Source organism: Aegilops tauschii, chromosome 5 (genome assembly GCF_002575655.3).
Source record: "Aegilops tauschii subsp. strangulata cultivar AL8/78 chromosome 5, Aet v6.0, whole genome shotgun sequence".
NCBI classification, from domain to species: domain Eukaryota; kingdom Viridiplantae; phylum Streptophyta; class Magnoliopsida; order Poales; family Poaceae; genus Aegilops; species Aegilops tauschii.
The window spans coordinates 435,585,158-435,600,940 of record NC_053039.3 but is presented as its reverse complement, the minus strand read 5'-3'; the positions used below and the strand labels follow the sequence as shown (position 1 = coordinate 435,600,940).

The window sequence follows — 15,783 nt, the reverse complement described above, 5'->3', positions numbered from 1 at the left end:
GATGGGCCAGCAGGGGGTGTCCCACGCGTCACTAACTGAGTCAAGTAATGGTCAACTACTTTCACCTAACGGGCAAGCTCCCGCTTGGGCATTTGTGAGGGTGGGCTGAGCGGTTGAGGGGAAATGTGAGAAATGTTAGATGGCTTGGACGAAACTGAGCAGAACAAAGGAAGGAGGGGCATGAATATAGAAATCCCTTGTTTAAAACATGAACATTTTTTGAAGACGTGAACAATTTTTGAAATGTTCGACATTTTTTAAAGAAAATAAACTTTATTGAAAATGTGAACATTTTCTCAAACTTGCGAACATTTATTAAAAACACAAACATTTTTAATGAAATCACGGACATTTTTTGAATTTTTTAAAATATATATAAATAAAAAAAGAAGAAAAAACAAAAACAAAAACAAAAACCAATAAAACAAGCAAAGAAAACAAACAGAAAACAGGCCAGTGCCTATCCGGAGCAGCGATAGTTTGCCGCTTAATGCGGCAAATAGGATTTGCAGGCATGCACGGAATGGACTAGTTAACACACAGAGAACGGGCAAGGCGGGAGAATCCTTTCGGTGGGCTACTTAGGCCTTCGACTGCCGATCGGTGCAACAAAGGATATAGTTTCTAGCTTGTTTTGTGGAGCACCAACTTGATTAGGGTGGATTGAATGAATCGCGAGGAGATCCTACAGGGTGTTATATCAATCAGGTGCGTCGGTCAGTTTGATCAGATGGCCAATAATCTTAAATCATTGTTGAGAGCCTTTGATGGAGTTTTACTTTTTTTATAAATGTATTCGATGTCATTTACATGGCTTTAGCTTGGAGGGGCAAGATAATGTCGTGATGTCCATCGCCAATGGACAAGAGACAAAAAAAATGAGCATCCCAAATATTGGCTTCAAGAATGCTTTAAAAGTACTAAAATGTGATTGTACTAAAAAGATGTGATATCATTACAATGTGGAAAAAACCAGAGGTGGATGCCACATTATTGGTAAACAAAGTGTGTCCATGGGCACAGAGTACCCCTGTATTATGCTTCAAAAAAACCAGTATTTAAATTTTTGTGTTAATGGACATATCAAAGACAATTCTAGAGTTATGAGTACAAAACTGAAATCTCATAGGAGGACAATTAATTAATTATCATGGTCCTCATATAAATGGATAATTCATATTATTCCTTGTGATACATCATTGTCCAACAATAATAGTGTGCCTAATACATTTGACTTGCAACCTTGGTTTGGTACAATTTATCATTTTAGCTACTTTGTCGAGACTCATGACACACACATATCGAATATGCAGGTGTATAATGCTGGCATTATACAATTTTCATACGGGCACTAAGTAATTCACCATTGATTATATTACTCTTTCTTGATGGATTCTGAAAGCCTTGAAGCCGCATCCTTAATGAGTCCGAAGGACTCGACAAAGTCATCCAAAAGTTGACTATAATTTGGAAATATTTCCTCATCAACTGATAAAACTATCTTAATAGTGTTATTATAACTCTGGTAGTGCACAATCAAAGCCTGCAAAAGAAACCTTTGTGATTAATTACAAATCAGGGTGGCAGAATGATTGAATTTTATATGTTTACTTCCATTTCTATTTTTTCCATGGTGAAGTTTTACTTGTATTGTTCCAAGATGTTAACCTAGCTTGGTTGGGTGTGTGTATTCATGTATGCCCACACAAAACCAAGTTATCTCCATAGTCGCGTAGCTATTTAATGACAAAACTATCCGCATAGCTATATCTAGAATGGCATCTAACCATATGTGGTGTCTTGGGTTCAAGTTCACTTACAAAAGAAGAGGAGGAGGAGGAAATGCAGCAACACAGATACTCCTAACTATCTCATTGTTCTATAAACTCCATTGGAGAGAAGTTTCAGAGTACACCTCGCCTACTTTTGAGTACTCTTGAACTCGAATTTGGTCCGTCTAGTTATATATGTTTACTTTCTCCTTGGTCCATCTATAATTTTGAATATAACTATATGACCATATGGTAAATCATGTATAATGTTGTAGTTCTGTATTCTCCTTTTTTCCAATAAACCAAAAAGATCAAATGGGTGGTTTGATCATTTAGATAGAGTGACTTTCTATTCCAAAGCGAAGCATTACGACTGATGTCCTTGCATTGTGGATTGTTTTGTAGATGAGTTGAGTTTGATAAAAGTAAAATTTTGGTTTAAGATTGAAGGTTTTTCGACGTAAGATCGTGGGTGACTTACTTGGGGAACTCCATAAACGCTAGGTGCAATGAAGACAACTGGATGCCCACACAACTCTATTTTTTCAGTTGGTCCAACCAAGTTTGAGAATGAAATAGTTGTATTGGCGAACATACGGCGGAAGGTAAAAGCGCCTGCCTGCTTGGATTGTCAAGTCAAACAGTTACAAACTTGGATAATAACTAGTAAAAACAATGTTAGTTTATTTAACAAGGAGTTTCTTAATTTGTGTAATTCGATTTTACGAAAAACATATAAGTAAATGGGTATAAAATATACCTTCAGACCAAACATTTTGACAAAAACTTCACTTGTCTTACATGTGAAGATAGCTTCAAGTGAGCTCTTTTTCCTGTCCACGGTCATCTTAGCCTTGCGAACATATGCAAGTGGATCATTGTGCATTGCTAAATGAAATGGAAGGAGGATGTAGCCTAGTTGATTTCCCCATGCCACATCGTTGCTCCTACCGGATTCTATCATATTAGCATATGCCTGTACATAGTTGTAAGAAAACATTAGACTAAAATAATGATATGCTTTGTAATGAGATGATCTCTTGCATTCCAAAATAATTTACGTTTCAACACAAACACATGCAGTCAAACTACTAGTATGACACACTGGAATTAATTAGATTCTTCAGGTGTACATATACTCCCTCCTTTTCGGTTTATAGGGCTCAATTCAAAAATCTCATCAACCAAGGTAGATGGTGAGTGGTGGAATAATTTTTGTAGTTTGCAAAACCAGTCAATTAATGCGCTTGTTTTCCTCAAACAATTGTGTTTACCAATGCATTAATTGCAATGCATGCATGCACAAAACACATGCATTGGTCAATTTTCTTTTAATACTTGCATGCAATGATTTAATGCACCTTGAAATCTGAACATGTGATGGGGAACAACCAAATTGAGCCTTATAAAACGGGAAAACTAAAATTCTGAGATAAGCCTTATAAACCGGAAAGGAGGGAGTATGATCTCAATAGTTTTACAAGAGTTGTTTCATAATACAATGATTCATACTATTCTTTTACTAACATTCATATGAAAAGTACTGGGCCAAACTTGCGGGTTGAAAATCGTTCTGACAACTGAAATGTCGTATATTCACGTAAGTAAGGCATAGTCATTCGGAGCGCAGAAACATAAATGAATATCAATAATGACTTTTTTTTGGAAATTTACACATTTTGGTGAAAGAAAAACTTTTCTTCTGATGGAAATGAAAAAACTTACTTGTAGGCTAGCGGTTGGCCTTGTATTTACAAGGAGGACAGACCGCAACCATGTTCTGTAGGTGTCAGTGCCACCTAACACAAGTTGAAGATCATTTACATGAATTAATGTGTATAGCAAGTACAGTACGTTTGCTTGTGGGAGAAACTGTATACCCTCGTTGTCCGGCTTACATTACTTACCAGAGTTGCGAAAGTAATAGCGTGACAGAGCAGCGGAAGTTGCCCCAACCAGCACATCATTGACAGTCTCCAGAAAAAAAAAACACCGACAAAATTAATTATTCGCAAAAAGGACCAAATTAATTAATACTAGTAGAGAATAAATAGAGCGGCCGCGCGTTAATGTTCGGGCACAACTCACTTCAAGCTGTGTGACATACTATCAGCTAATATTAGCACGCAAATAGCTAGACGCACACAGAAGCATAATTATAACCGCTAAGGCCACACATGTCAAGAGATAAAACTGATGATATCAGATTAAAGATGATTTTGAGATTAAAAACATTCTATAGCTTAAAGTGTATGCTTACAATATGTTTTAACTGATATCAGATTAAAGATGATTTTGAGATTAAAAACATTCTATAGATTAAAGATGATTTTGAGTATCAAGGTTTGGTTAAGAAAATTGAACACTTTTAGGCTAGTCATAGTGGTGAGTAACTTAGATTAGTGTCATGAACATTAGTCTATGTTACTATTGCCTTCATAGTGCAAAGTGTCATAGAAGCAGTACCATTTATTTATTTTGCGGGGTGAAGTGGTATCATATATGGTTGCATTTATTAACTACCTTCATACATGTCAAGAGTATATTGCTGTGAACTAATTGTACAACTATTTATGTCTGGCTCGGAGGAAATGCCGTACGTACATAGTAATAGTGTAGAGATGGGGATTTTAGAAGAGTTATGTGATCATCGATCCATCGAACAGGCAGCTAGATAGCTAGTAGGACATATATATATATATATATATATATATATATATATATATATATATATATATATATATATATATATATATATATATATATACTTACGCAACTCATGGCATTCTTGATGAACTTGACGTCGTCCAAGCTAAGGCTCCGGTGCACAAAGCGCCTACGGGGGTTCAACATGACGTCGCCGTCCGCACGTCTGAAGGGTGTCCACGGGTCCCTCAGGAACACAGTCGTCGCAGCGAATAAGCTGACGTCCACCATGGTGTTCCATGCGAGCACGAGATACGGCCAGATCCACGTGATGAACGCTGCTAGGGCGCCAGGGGATGTCGGCTCACGGCGCCGCGGCGCGTAGATTGCGCCTGTGCGCGCCGGCGGCTCCGGCATGGCCGGCAGGCGTGTCGGGTCGGCGGCGCTGCGCGCGGACGCCAGGAGGAGTGTGATGAGCGACATCCCGTCGCCGAGGGAGTGGTGCACGCGGGCCACCACGGTGGAGGCCGCCTCGGAGGTTGGGAAGTCGAGGAAGTGGAACTCCCATAGCGGGCGGGAGCGGTCCATGGGGAGCGTGTACACCGAGGCCACGTAGTCCTCCACGGCCCGGTCCGGGTCGGCCGCCACGGCGGCGGGGTCAAGCGTCGGGACGATCATGTGGTCCTCCACGTTCACCGCCGTGCGCGCCCACCGCGGGTTGTTGCCGTCCTTTGACCCATCTGTGACCTGCCGTGAACGAACGCACAGGCACTCACGGGTGAAATTAACCTAGTGACAAAATCGCTGCTTATAGCTTTTACTGGTAAGATAAGAGTATGCATGTAGATATACCTGGATGCTGCGGAAGCGTGGGAAACGGGCAAGTTCCGCGGCAACGCCGGCGCTGAAGACCGGTAGGTTTACGGGCGAACCAAGGCCGATGGTAACGACGATGTATATACCTTCCATGAGTCTTGCAGTAGGGGTGACAGGCTCTTCCTCCTCGGTAGCCGCCGAGAAATCGTCCGTCGTCGTCCATTCGGCCGGTGCCGATCTCGGCGTGCGTATCGGGAGCAATCGGCTAGTTGGCGCGGAGGCTATCGAGGGGCTGACACTGCTAGCGTCCATAGCTACTCTTTTCAAGAGAGGATCGCTGCATGTACTACGGAGTGATCTGCTCGATCTGTAGGTAGTAGGTGTAGGTATTTATAGGATGAGGAGTATGTGTTTCTCTTTCCGTGACCTTCCTGACTAGCTTGTACAGACACGCGGAAGATTGGTAAAAGACCTCGCAAGAAAAAACAAACTGGTACGAGTATGTATACCTCCTCCGTCAAAGTTGTGCTATAGTTGAGACACTTATATTAAAATTATATTAGGACTGAAGAAAGTATAATCCCCTCCGTCTCATAATATAAGAGCAGTTTTGACACACTACATTAGTGCTATCAATACCGCTCTTATATTATGGCACGGAAGGGGTGTTAATTAATGAAAGGCACACTGGTCCTTGAGGAAATAAAGATGGCGGCAGTTTGAAAGCATAGTCCAATCTCGCAAAAAAAGAAAGAAAACGTAGTCCAGTGCGAGACCTTAAAAGCAGCATATAATAAGAATTTCAAAGGAGTCCAGAAGAAAAGAAGTACTACGTACATTTTAATGCGCCGGCGTGGTAGTCTTTCTTGGTCAAGTAACACTATCAGAACAGCTGAGACCGTTGGTAGTTGCCGGTCTGATCATATTCAACAGTAAACATCGGGCTCCTCGGCTACCATTGATGAGCTTCTCCCTCTATTTCATTTCATAAAAAGGACCACATTTGAATGCCGTCATGGTAATTCACATTCAAATGTGGTCCTTTAAGCCAAAAATTCTGAAGAAACCTGCACGTGGAGATTACCCTAGAAAGTATTGCATAACTGGGTTTTCATTCATATATCCCCGCAAAAAAGGGGGGTTTCATTGATATAATGGAACGGGGGAGCAATGGCAAAGCCAACATCCAAAAAAATGTACCCACAAAAAAAACATCCAAAAAAATGTGTGTACAGAGTCCACTAAAATTCCTAGCTTTACTCAAATTTCCTCATTTATTTGATGTATATTGGTCTATATATATGTGCATTATGCATGATATAGACCAATATACATCAGCCAAGCTCATATTGAGATCGTTTATGTTTTGGATCTAGTTAAACGTAAAGGCCGCACAGATGTATTTTGCTCAAATTCTGGTAACTGGTTGTTACGTTGCTTCATGATGTTGCATTTTGTTTTATAAACATGTCATAGTAACATAAACAGTGTTTTGTTTGGAAAACACAAGGTCCTGAAATTTGAGAAATTTACAGATATGGAGACTTCAATCTAGTAGGTGAGATTGGAGTGTCTCAAGCTGATCTCTATTACAGAACAGCTTGCTCATTTCCATTTTAACTAAGACTATTATCTGATGCTCCCTCCGTCCCGAATTACTTGTTGCAGAAATGGATAGAAATTGATATATCTAGTACTAAAAATACATCTAGATACATCCATTTCTGCAGCAAGTAACTTGGGATGGAGGGAGTATAATTGTAAGCATGTTAAATTCTTCTGGGATATGTTTTTTCAGATTCCTCTGAACAAGAAAAACAAAAAAGAGACTTACTGCTGAAGAACTCATCATTTCACTAACTGCTTCATAGTTTGGTAAGCGGGCCAGTCAATTACAATATCAGTTATTGCTGAACCTGCATCAGAGGATCAATAAATATACCTAGGTGGAACAAAATATTTTACTATGAAAAGTTAGTTTACATAAATTTAAAAGGTCCCACCGGATACAGCACACAGCTTGAACTAAACGAGAACTGACAGCTTTGATACTGTACCTTAGTTGTACCCTACATAGAAAAAGCATCATTTTGCTCTGTTCTAATCTACTTGATATCAGAAAAACCTTATTGCCTGGCCTTTGATAAATGTCAATAACATTTCAAGTACTTTGGACAACAAACTAGCTAAGATCATCGGTTTCATGTCGTGACTCAGGGAACATATATGATGATCTGGAAATTTTGGGCCAACATGGAAACCTTGTCAGAGATGGTAAGCAATCAAAAATACATACAGCTGAACTGAAATGTGAAACCATGGCAATGCTTTGGTTCTAGTGATTGCAAATGGTTTATAATAGTTATGTATAGTTTCAGGTGTGCTGAGCAACTGTATTGTTTCAGTTACATCTGTGCTAAACAACTAATTCAGAACAAGTGTATGTTCATGTATACACTAACACGCAAACACGGATCAAATAAATTAGCAGATACTGCATTAGAGACCACGACAAAACATTGCCAGCAAGTTCCATCAGCAGATGGGGCGCTGTCAGTACAAAACTTTGCAGGGTTTTTTTTACAGTACAAAATTTTGCAGGTTTACTTGTACAGTTGTACCAATGGACAGGTAATAATAACCAATAAAAAGAACAGAAAGGTATAAGCTCAACAACTGGGCTGCTTAGACACCATCTGAGCCGCTACAAAACACCACCGGTACTTCAACAGTTTACGAGTTAGAAACACCACTAAAAAGGCTAAACAGGTTGGTCGAAAACTATCCCTTTAAGCAGAAAGCAGCATGTCTGCCAGGGTAGAAAGAAAGGACCAAGCAACAGTAACTTGCACCTTGCAGAAACCAAGATCACATACGCCATGACTCGTGCCGGCATTCATCTGTGTAAAGAGAGCGGTATCTGTCGCGACCAAACCTTTCTTATCACCCGTCCCACGGCCCTGCACAGAAACCAACAGCTGTCCCCTTAATTCTACAGAAACAACGCGCCTTGAAAGCTCAATCACACCATCCGAGTTGACAGGGCATTTTTCCATCTCGAGAAGCAAGCAACACCATCTCCCCATTTTCCATGCTGGCAGTGCGGCAAGTAACAACTCCTTGAACATGGTCGTCCCATGACCCATAAACAACTTGGACAGTGACAGTGGCCTCGACTGAAGGAAGCAACGGCGCATATGCAAACTCAAGCGTGCAGCGTTTGCAGGTGATGCGCGTAGATTCCACCTCATCAGAATGATAAGCTTTGTGGTAGCTGAAGACTTTGAAAGCCAACAGTTCATCTTTTCCAGGCTCTGTTTTGCTCTTTACTTTTAGCTGAACTTCAAACGCAATCGGATCAATTAACACGAGCGCACAAGATGGGCCGGTTAACATCAACCATGGATCCTGCAAGCATCACAATCATCATCAGTTAATCAACCAAATCGACAGTCTAGCAGTATAGCACATAGCAGAATAAGGAAGGAAGAGAGGAAGCCAAACTAAACAGACAGAGACAGGCATGCTTAGATAGATGGTGCTCACTTCTTGGGTGAGGGTTTGGCAATCATCCCTAGTGCGATTGAAGAGGAAGTTGCGATTGTGATCTACGGAGTCCCTGGCAGCAACCAATCCATGGACATGCAGAGGCCACTGGAGACCATCTTTGCCGATCTCGGTGACTCGGATGTAGAAGATCTGCAAGGTACAATCGGGGGCGGCGTATTGTGGGATGGGTTCGAATGTATGGCGCATGGGGCCAAGGGCCGCTGCATGAAGCAAAATTGTGCTAAGAGTATTAGACAGCAATACTAGGTGCTTGTCAGCAGGAAACTACATACACAGTCCTACTTGCAGGAAGCAAAATTGTGATGACTAGAGTCTAGAGAGTAACATATTGGTGGTTTCACTATCGATGTTGCCGTGGATTCTAGTATTGACGGGTATTTGCATGGCTTGGGTTGGGTAATTCTCCTACATGATGCAAAGAGGTCTCTGACAGAATCTATATTGTAGGAAAACAAAATTCCACATCATTAGATTCCTAAATTACTACTAGTGCCGTGTGCAGGACAACAAAATCCCTTCACTTTACTCCCCTGCATCGACTTTCGACCTCCTATTCATCACTGGATTCGCAGCATGAAGAAAAACAGATTCGACTGACACTCACTTTGGTCGTCGAAGGAGCCGAAGTGGTCGGCGTAGAGACAGTCCCAGAGATCGCGGTAATCGGGGATCTCGTCCTCCTCCCTCAGCTCTATGGGCTCCTCCTCCCTGAGAGCCCGCATGAACTCCTCGCGGTCTCGGCGATCGTCCCTCCTGTAGGACGAGGGCTTCTTCTCGCGGGCCTTCCGCAGCGCCTTCCTCTTCCCTCTGCCGGTCACCCTTGCGTTGTTGCCGGCCTCCGCCCCGCCGGTGCTGACCAGCTCCGTCCCCGCCAGCCCGCCGGCCGCCATATCCCCCTTCGTCTCCTAGGGTTTTCCCCCCTAGCTTTTCTGTTTTTTTTTCTATTTCCTTTCTTCTTTTTCTCCTTCGAAATTGGGGGTGCGCGGCGGCTCTGGATCGATCACCTTCGGCTCGGGCCAGCTCGTGGCTCGGGTCGGGAGTAGCACAACCGAACGCGAACACAAACATTCGTGTTCGACTCGGCAAGAGTACGGATGGGCTCGAGCGGGACGAGTCCGGCCGGATGCGCGCGCGTCTTTTTATTTTTTTAAGGAAATATCTTTTCTTGACCTCACATATTGTACGTATTAGTTAATATAAAACAGAGTACAATTGCACATACACAAGCGAAAACAAGCACAAAGACCGGGAGATGTACAGTAAACACCATAGAAAAAACCCTACATAAAAATATATAATAAATAAGTCCTTAGTCCCTGCAAACAACCAAATCTGAAGTCGCCGTCAACAGTCAGCGCCACCGAGACGCACACGAGGAAAGAGGTGGAGCACCAGCAAACCAAATCCAGACCAGCACCATAGCCTTGTAGGCGTTGTGAGCCGAAGACCAGACCTGCAAAACAGGCACTTGACGATGTGGCATGTCGGCCGAGGATGTTCCCCGCGCCAACCTAGATACATATCTAACGCATCCCGCCGTTGTTGTTGGGGGGAAACGCCAAATCCACAGCCGTCGGGCCACGAACCTTGTACCAACACCAATCTGTCTCACTTGACGACGACGCCATAAGAGGCGACAACCACCAGACACAAGAAGCATAAGGCCGACCGGTCCAAACAAACGACAAGAAGACAAGATCATCAGCTCAATTGCGCCGCCAGGAAAAACGTCGCCGTGGTGAGGAAGAGACCGACGCCACCTTATTCGACGCAACATCAATCTCACCGAATTGGTACTAGTAGACGAAGACGAAGCCCTAAACCTAAGGAACAACAGGAGGAGAAATAGGAGCCAACCCCCCTCCATCAACCACAAGAGCAGTGGACGGAGAGAGGTGGAGATCACCGCTCTCCAACGTCCAAGGGCGGCAGAAACTGTCGCTCTGCGAAGCAGTTAGCTTTTGCGAGAGCGAAGCCGTAACTGGGTGGTTTTTTAAAAAGGAAACTAGGTAATTTGGCCGTGTGTTACAATGGAAACATGAATATTCTGCTGAGCATGAATCTACCCACACCAACAGCAACAAACAAATCATGCGTAAACATATCATTATTGTATCAGTCCCTAAGCAGCATCAAGTGAATATGTAGCAAGAAATCAATATGGCAAAACAAATGTCAAGGAGCAAAGTATTTTTCTTGTGGGCATTGTTATTTGGCGAACATTCACCAGGCGACCAATCTTGGCGAACACCATTCCAGCCATCCGATTCTCACGACACCCGATCGGGTGCCAGGTCAGCTCTCTCGACTCGTTCGCTATACCAACTCTCCTCGTGAACACCCCTTTTTATTTCTACAAAAAAAGGGTATAGTGAATATTTCTGGTCAAACTTTTATTTATTTGAGTTAATTTGTTTTTAAATTTTACTTTTCAATTAAAAAATCCAGAAATTCCTACTTTTTTGAATGAACACAAATCCCTTTTTTTAGTGGGCCTAAGCACCGGCCGCAAGAACAACGACAGCGGGTTCTTGAACACTTCCGTTGCGAAAAGCGTGTGCGCTCTTCTGGTCCACCTTTACTCCTACATGGCGACATGCATCCCGCATATCTCACGCTCGTCTATATATCACCTGGCGATGGAATCCCCTGCGTTGGATCTTGGTGATCGGTGGCGCCATGCTAGAGCTGGGCAGTCGCATGCTCCCTCCGGCGTCCCCGTCGAGATCACCCTCAGCGTTGCGGATGGGTCGGGGGTTGACAACCCTAACCGTTGGCCCGCCCTCTATCCTGTCATTAGGACGTCACACACGTTTGTAGGGGCGGTCCTTAGGCAAAAAAATAGTTGGGGAATTCGGATAGGAGCTGGTTGGGCTTGATTGTTCGTTGAAGAGATAAATCAATCCACTAATAATCCCCAAGTGCAAGGTATTGTCGTAGCACTTTCCCACAATGAAGGTGGTAAGTATGACATGTCGAACCCACAAAGAGATAATGATAAGATAAATATTCTCTCAGGTCCTATCTTCCACCGATACAACCCAGCGTACATCAAACATTTGCTTTGCCTATTGAAAGAACATGTGGTGCCCCCATGTTTGGTTTTGGTAATTGACGACAATCTCTATGGACTAATGGTTGCCTTGAGTTATATTTGAAGGTTTTGTCCATAGGCTTTTCTTGGAGTACATGTGTTGGTTTCAAGGAGAGTTTGTGTTGACCAAGGTGCTATTAAGGAATTATCCATAGGCTTTTCTTGAGTTATATTTGAAGGTTTTGTCCATAGGCTTTTCTTGGAGTACATGTGTTGGTTTCAAGGAGAGTTTGTGTTGACCAAGGTGCTATTAAGGAATTATCCAAAGATTGGTCATGTGAGAGTTGAGATTATTGCAAGCATGTCTTGAAGAAGAAGATTTTGTGATCATTCATGTTTACCTTCAAGACATCATCCAAATGAAGAGAGTTGGAAAGATTCTAGGTTGATCAAGACTAAGTCAAGAGTGAATCAAGTTGATCAACTCACAAAGCGTAGAAGATGTACCGAGAGGGATCAAGTGATCCCATGGTATGGTAAGCATTGTCCATTGTGCTTTGTGTACTAACCCATGGTCTATGTGAGAGTTCTATGTGGGGTTAGGTACGTGTTCATGGGCTTGCGTCAAGAGGAAGATATCGCTCAACCCATGGAGAGGATGACATCAAGTGGTGATCGTCATCAACATTGCCGTGTGCAAGTTCAAGTGGAGCATCACGAAGAGATCAAGTGCTTGAAGCTTGCCGTCCATTGTGGTGACAATGGACTTGTGAAGATGTGCGAAAGGGTGGCTCACCCATAGTGGAGTATGGGGGAGCAATCAACTAGTCTTCATCGAGCCAACGCAATCAAGAAAGGTGGTCCATCTTGAGGGAGTCAAGATCGTCATCATCTAGCTCAAGTGGACCATGTGCAAGGCAAAGGTTTGCTCTTGATAGGTTTTTCTATTTTACCGGTCTCATGATGGTAGTTGGGAGACCGGGTTATAGGATCGATTGCCGTACTATCAAGGGGGGCTCTCGATGAGTAGCTTGATCGTATCGTTCATAGAGAGCTCATACCATTGCATCCTTGCATCATCTTTATTGGTTCTTGTTTGGTTCTTCTCTTTGTGAGTTTTGGAGCTTATGGTCATCTTGTTGACAAGCTCGAGTTCGTCGAAAACGGAGTTCACTCGCATCTTCTATGATGTTTTCGATGTTGGAGGTTATGCCGGTTCTTCTCGGTTGGAGGTTTCACTCCGCTGTTTTGGTGCTACTCGTCGTCTTGTTTCCAACAAGTTTGAGTTTGCTCAATTCGGAGCTCATATGCAGAAGTTATGGCAGTTTTGGTTTTCCGTGGAGTATACTTGTTTTCGTGGCAGTGGCTTTAGGATGGCGCCAGCGGTAGTACCGCGGTACCCAGCGGTAGTACCGCTTAGGAGTCACAGGCGGCAGTACCGCTCCGCAGCGGTAGTACCGCCGGTGGGTCCTCAGCAGTAGTACCGCTGCGGTACCAGGCCCCTGCCGCGTCGACTCGAGGGGTCGTTTTTCGTGTCGGATTGTGCGGTACTTCGCAGCGGCGGTAGAGCGGCAGTGCCGCTCATGAGCGGTAGTACCGCCCTACCACCGCGGCAGTACCGCTCGAGTCCCTATCTCTCCTGCCCTCCTAACTCCACGGTAGTACCGCCCGGGGGAGCGGTAGTACCGCTGTTCTCAGTGGTAGTACCGCTGCCTTATGCGGTAGTACCGCCCTCTGCGGGGCTTTTTTGGGGGTAACGGTTGGATTGTTCCCCCCACTATAAAAGGGGGTCTTCTTCCCCATTCAGACTTATCCTTTGAGCTCATGTTCTTCCCCCATTGTTGACCTTCTTCGAGCTTACTAACTCTCAATCCCTCCATGGATTCTTGCTAGTTTTTGAGGGAAAAGAGAGAGGAGATCTAGATCCACATTTCCACCAATCACTTTCTCCTCTATGTGAGGGGAACCCCTTGGATCTAGATCTTGGAGTTCTTGGTGTTCTCCTTCTTGTTCTTCCTCTCAATTTCCTCCCTAGCATTAGTTGCTTCAGTGGGATTTGAGAGAGAAGGACTTGGGCACTCCGTGTGCCCTTGCCATTGCATTTGGTGCATCGGTTTGAGTTCTCCACGGTGATACGTGGAAGTTACAAGTTGAGAAGCTTATTACTCTTGGGTGCTTGGTACCCTTGAGCTTGTTCCTCTTGGGTGCTTGGGCGCCCTAGACGGTTGGTGGTGTTCGGAGCTCAATCATTGTGGTGTAAAGCTCCGGGCAAGCGTCGGGGTCTCCAATTAGGTTGTGGAGATCGCCCCGAGCAATTTGACGGGTTCCGGTGACCGCCCCCAAGGGTTGCCAAAGTGTACGGGTTCGGTGACCGCCCCCAAGGGTTGCCATTTGTACGGGTTCGGTGACCGCCCTCAAGGGTCCCTTAGTGGAATCACGGCATCTTGCATTGTGCGAGGGCGTGAGGAGATTACGGTGGCCCTAGTGGCTTCTTGGGGAGCATTGTGCCTCCACACCGCTCCAAACGGAGATTAGCATCCGCAAGGGTGTGAACTTCGGGATACATCATCGTCTCCGCGTGCCTCGGTTATCTCTTACCCGAGCCCTTTACTTATGCACTTTACCTTGTGATAGCCATATTGTTTCTTGTCATATATCTTGCTATCACCTAAGTAGTTTTTCTTGCTTAGCATAAGTTGTTGGTGCACATAGGTGAGCCTAGTTGTTGTAGGTTTTGTGCTTGACAAATTAACCGCTAGGTTTATTCCGCATTTGTTCAAGCCTCAACCGTAATTATTTTAAAGCGCCTATTCACCCCCCTCTAGGCGACATTCACGATCTTTCACCTATGAAATAATACTAGAAGTACTTTGCGATAATGAAAAGAAGTTTTGCAAGGTAATAAAGAACTTGTATATAAAAGTAAGGTGTTGTTTGAGTAAAAGTATAATAGAGTAAAGATAACGAGTGGGGAAAAGTGGTAGTAGGATGTGCGGAATTATCCCTAGGCAATTAGCTAAGTTACTAAACTGATTATCATCATTGCAGTTTATATGTGGGAGAGGCCTCTGCTAACGTAGTATTCATACTTTTAATCATATGTACCTATGATTGAAACTATTAGCAAGCATCCACAAATACTAACATTGTTCCTTAAGGTAAACCCAAACATAGCATTAACATATACTGGCCCCCTTCAATTCCATATGATTATGCATCAATTTGTACACTCAATCTCGGCAATATCTAACACTTCGGTCGTCCTATGCATAGTCCTATTAACATACTACTAACCCTAAGGTTTGATCCACACGTCGCTCATATGATGGGCACCAAAGGATAGCAACATAACCACATGCAACTCAAATCAATCATAGTAATTCACTAATTAATCCATAGGACAAAAATAATCTACTCACATATAATAGCGGCGAAATAAATCATTGGATAATAACTCATAGCATCAAACATCATGTTTAAGTAGGGGATTACACAGGTTTGCGGGAGAGTGGACCACTGTATATGAACCTTTCCCTGACTAATCTTATTTATATTTTTATGATGTAAATGTTATATGTGTGATGTGTTGATTTGTAAGTTTGTTATGTGATGTATTAGTGTTGTATCTTCTCATTTTGTGGAGGAAAACTTCTATGTTGTGTGTTGTATTTTTTATATGGTTACACTAATGATTTGTTTTACTTAGTGAATGAAATAATGGGCAATATGGGCTAAAATATAGATAGGGTAGAGCAAGCCAAGGTCCATAGTAATTACCAATACAATAGATAGGTAGATAAAAAAGCTAGGTAGATAAAATAAAAATATTTGGATAGAAAATAATATAGAAATAAATCGCCCATGGCCCAATAAATAATGCATTGGATGGGCCCAAATATTTTGATTAAAAAATGGATCGTATTGATGGGATGCCACGTTGAATGC

The 15,783-nt window shown here is 43.1% G+C and overlaps 1 protein-coding gene and 1 pseudogene across 2 annotated transcripts; both read right to left on the bottom strand.

The window, feature by feature from the left end:
• Positions 1-1,137: 1,137 nt before the first annotated feature.
• LOC109749143 (wax ester synthase/diacylglycerol acyltransferase 11) lies at positions 1,138-5,639 on the bottom strand. Of its 2 annotated transcripts, none has more exons than XR_002229563.4 (7): positions 5,271-5,612; positions 4,545-5,165; positions 3,680-3,746; positions 3,498-3,571; positions 2,574-2,748; positions 2,254-2,391; positions 1,138-1,543 (listed from the first exon to the last, which is right to left on the bottom strand). XR_002229563.4 is itself a non-coding variant. In XM_020308130.4 (7 exons), the coding sequence occupies exons 1-7, from the start codon at positions 5,544-5,546 to the stop codon at positions 1,376-1,378; spliced, it is 1,560 nt and encodes a 519-aa protein (XP_020163719.1). In that variant the 5' UTR covers positions 5,547-5,639; the 3' UTR covers positions 1,138-1,375. The 2 variants fall into 2 exon arrangements, 1 of the variants encoding a protein (XP_020163719.1); XM_020308130.4 differs by having other exon boundaries at positions 2,533-2,748; positions 5,271-5,639.
• A 2,169-nt stretch (positions 5,640-7,808) lies between these two features.
• LOC109749122 (uncharacterized) lies at positions 7,809-9,759 on the bottom strand (annotated as a pseudogene).
• Positions 9,760-15,783: the final 6,024 nt, after the last annotated feature.

Bases quoted from the DNA above. Each gene is read 5' to 3' on its own strand.
- LOC109749143 (XM_020308130.4), bottom strand. From the start codon at position 5,546: ATGGACGCTAGCAGTGTCAGCCCCTCGATAGCCTCCGCGCCAACTAGC. The intron at 3,747-4,544 runs GTAAGTATATAT...TTTTTTCTGGAG, and splicing joins TCAAGAATGCCATGAGTTGC to ACTGTCAATGATGTGCTGGT. The intron at 1,544-2,253 runs GTAAGTCACCCA...TTTCTTTTGCAG, and splicing joins GCGTTTATGGAGTTCCCCAA to GCTTTGATTGTGCACTACCA.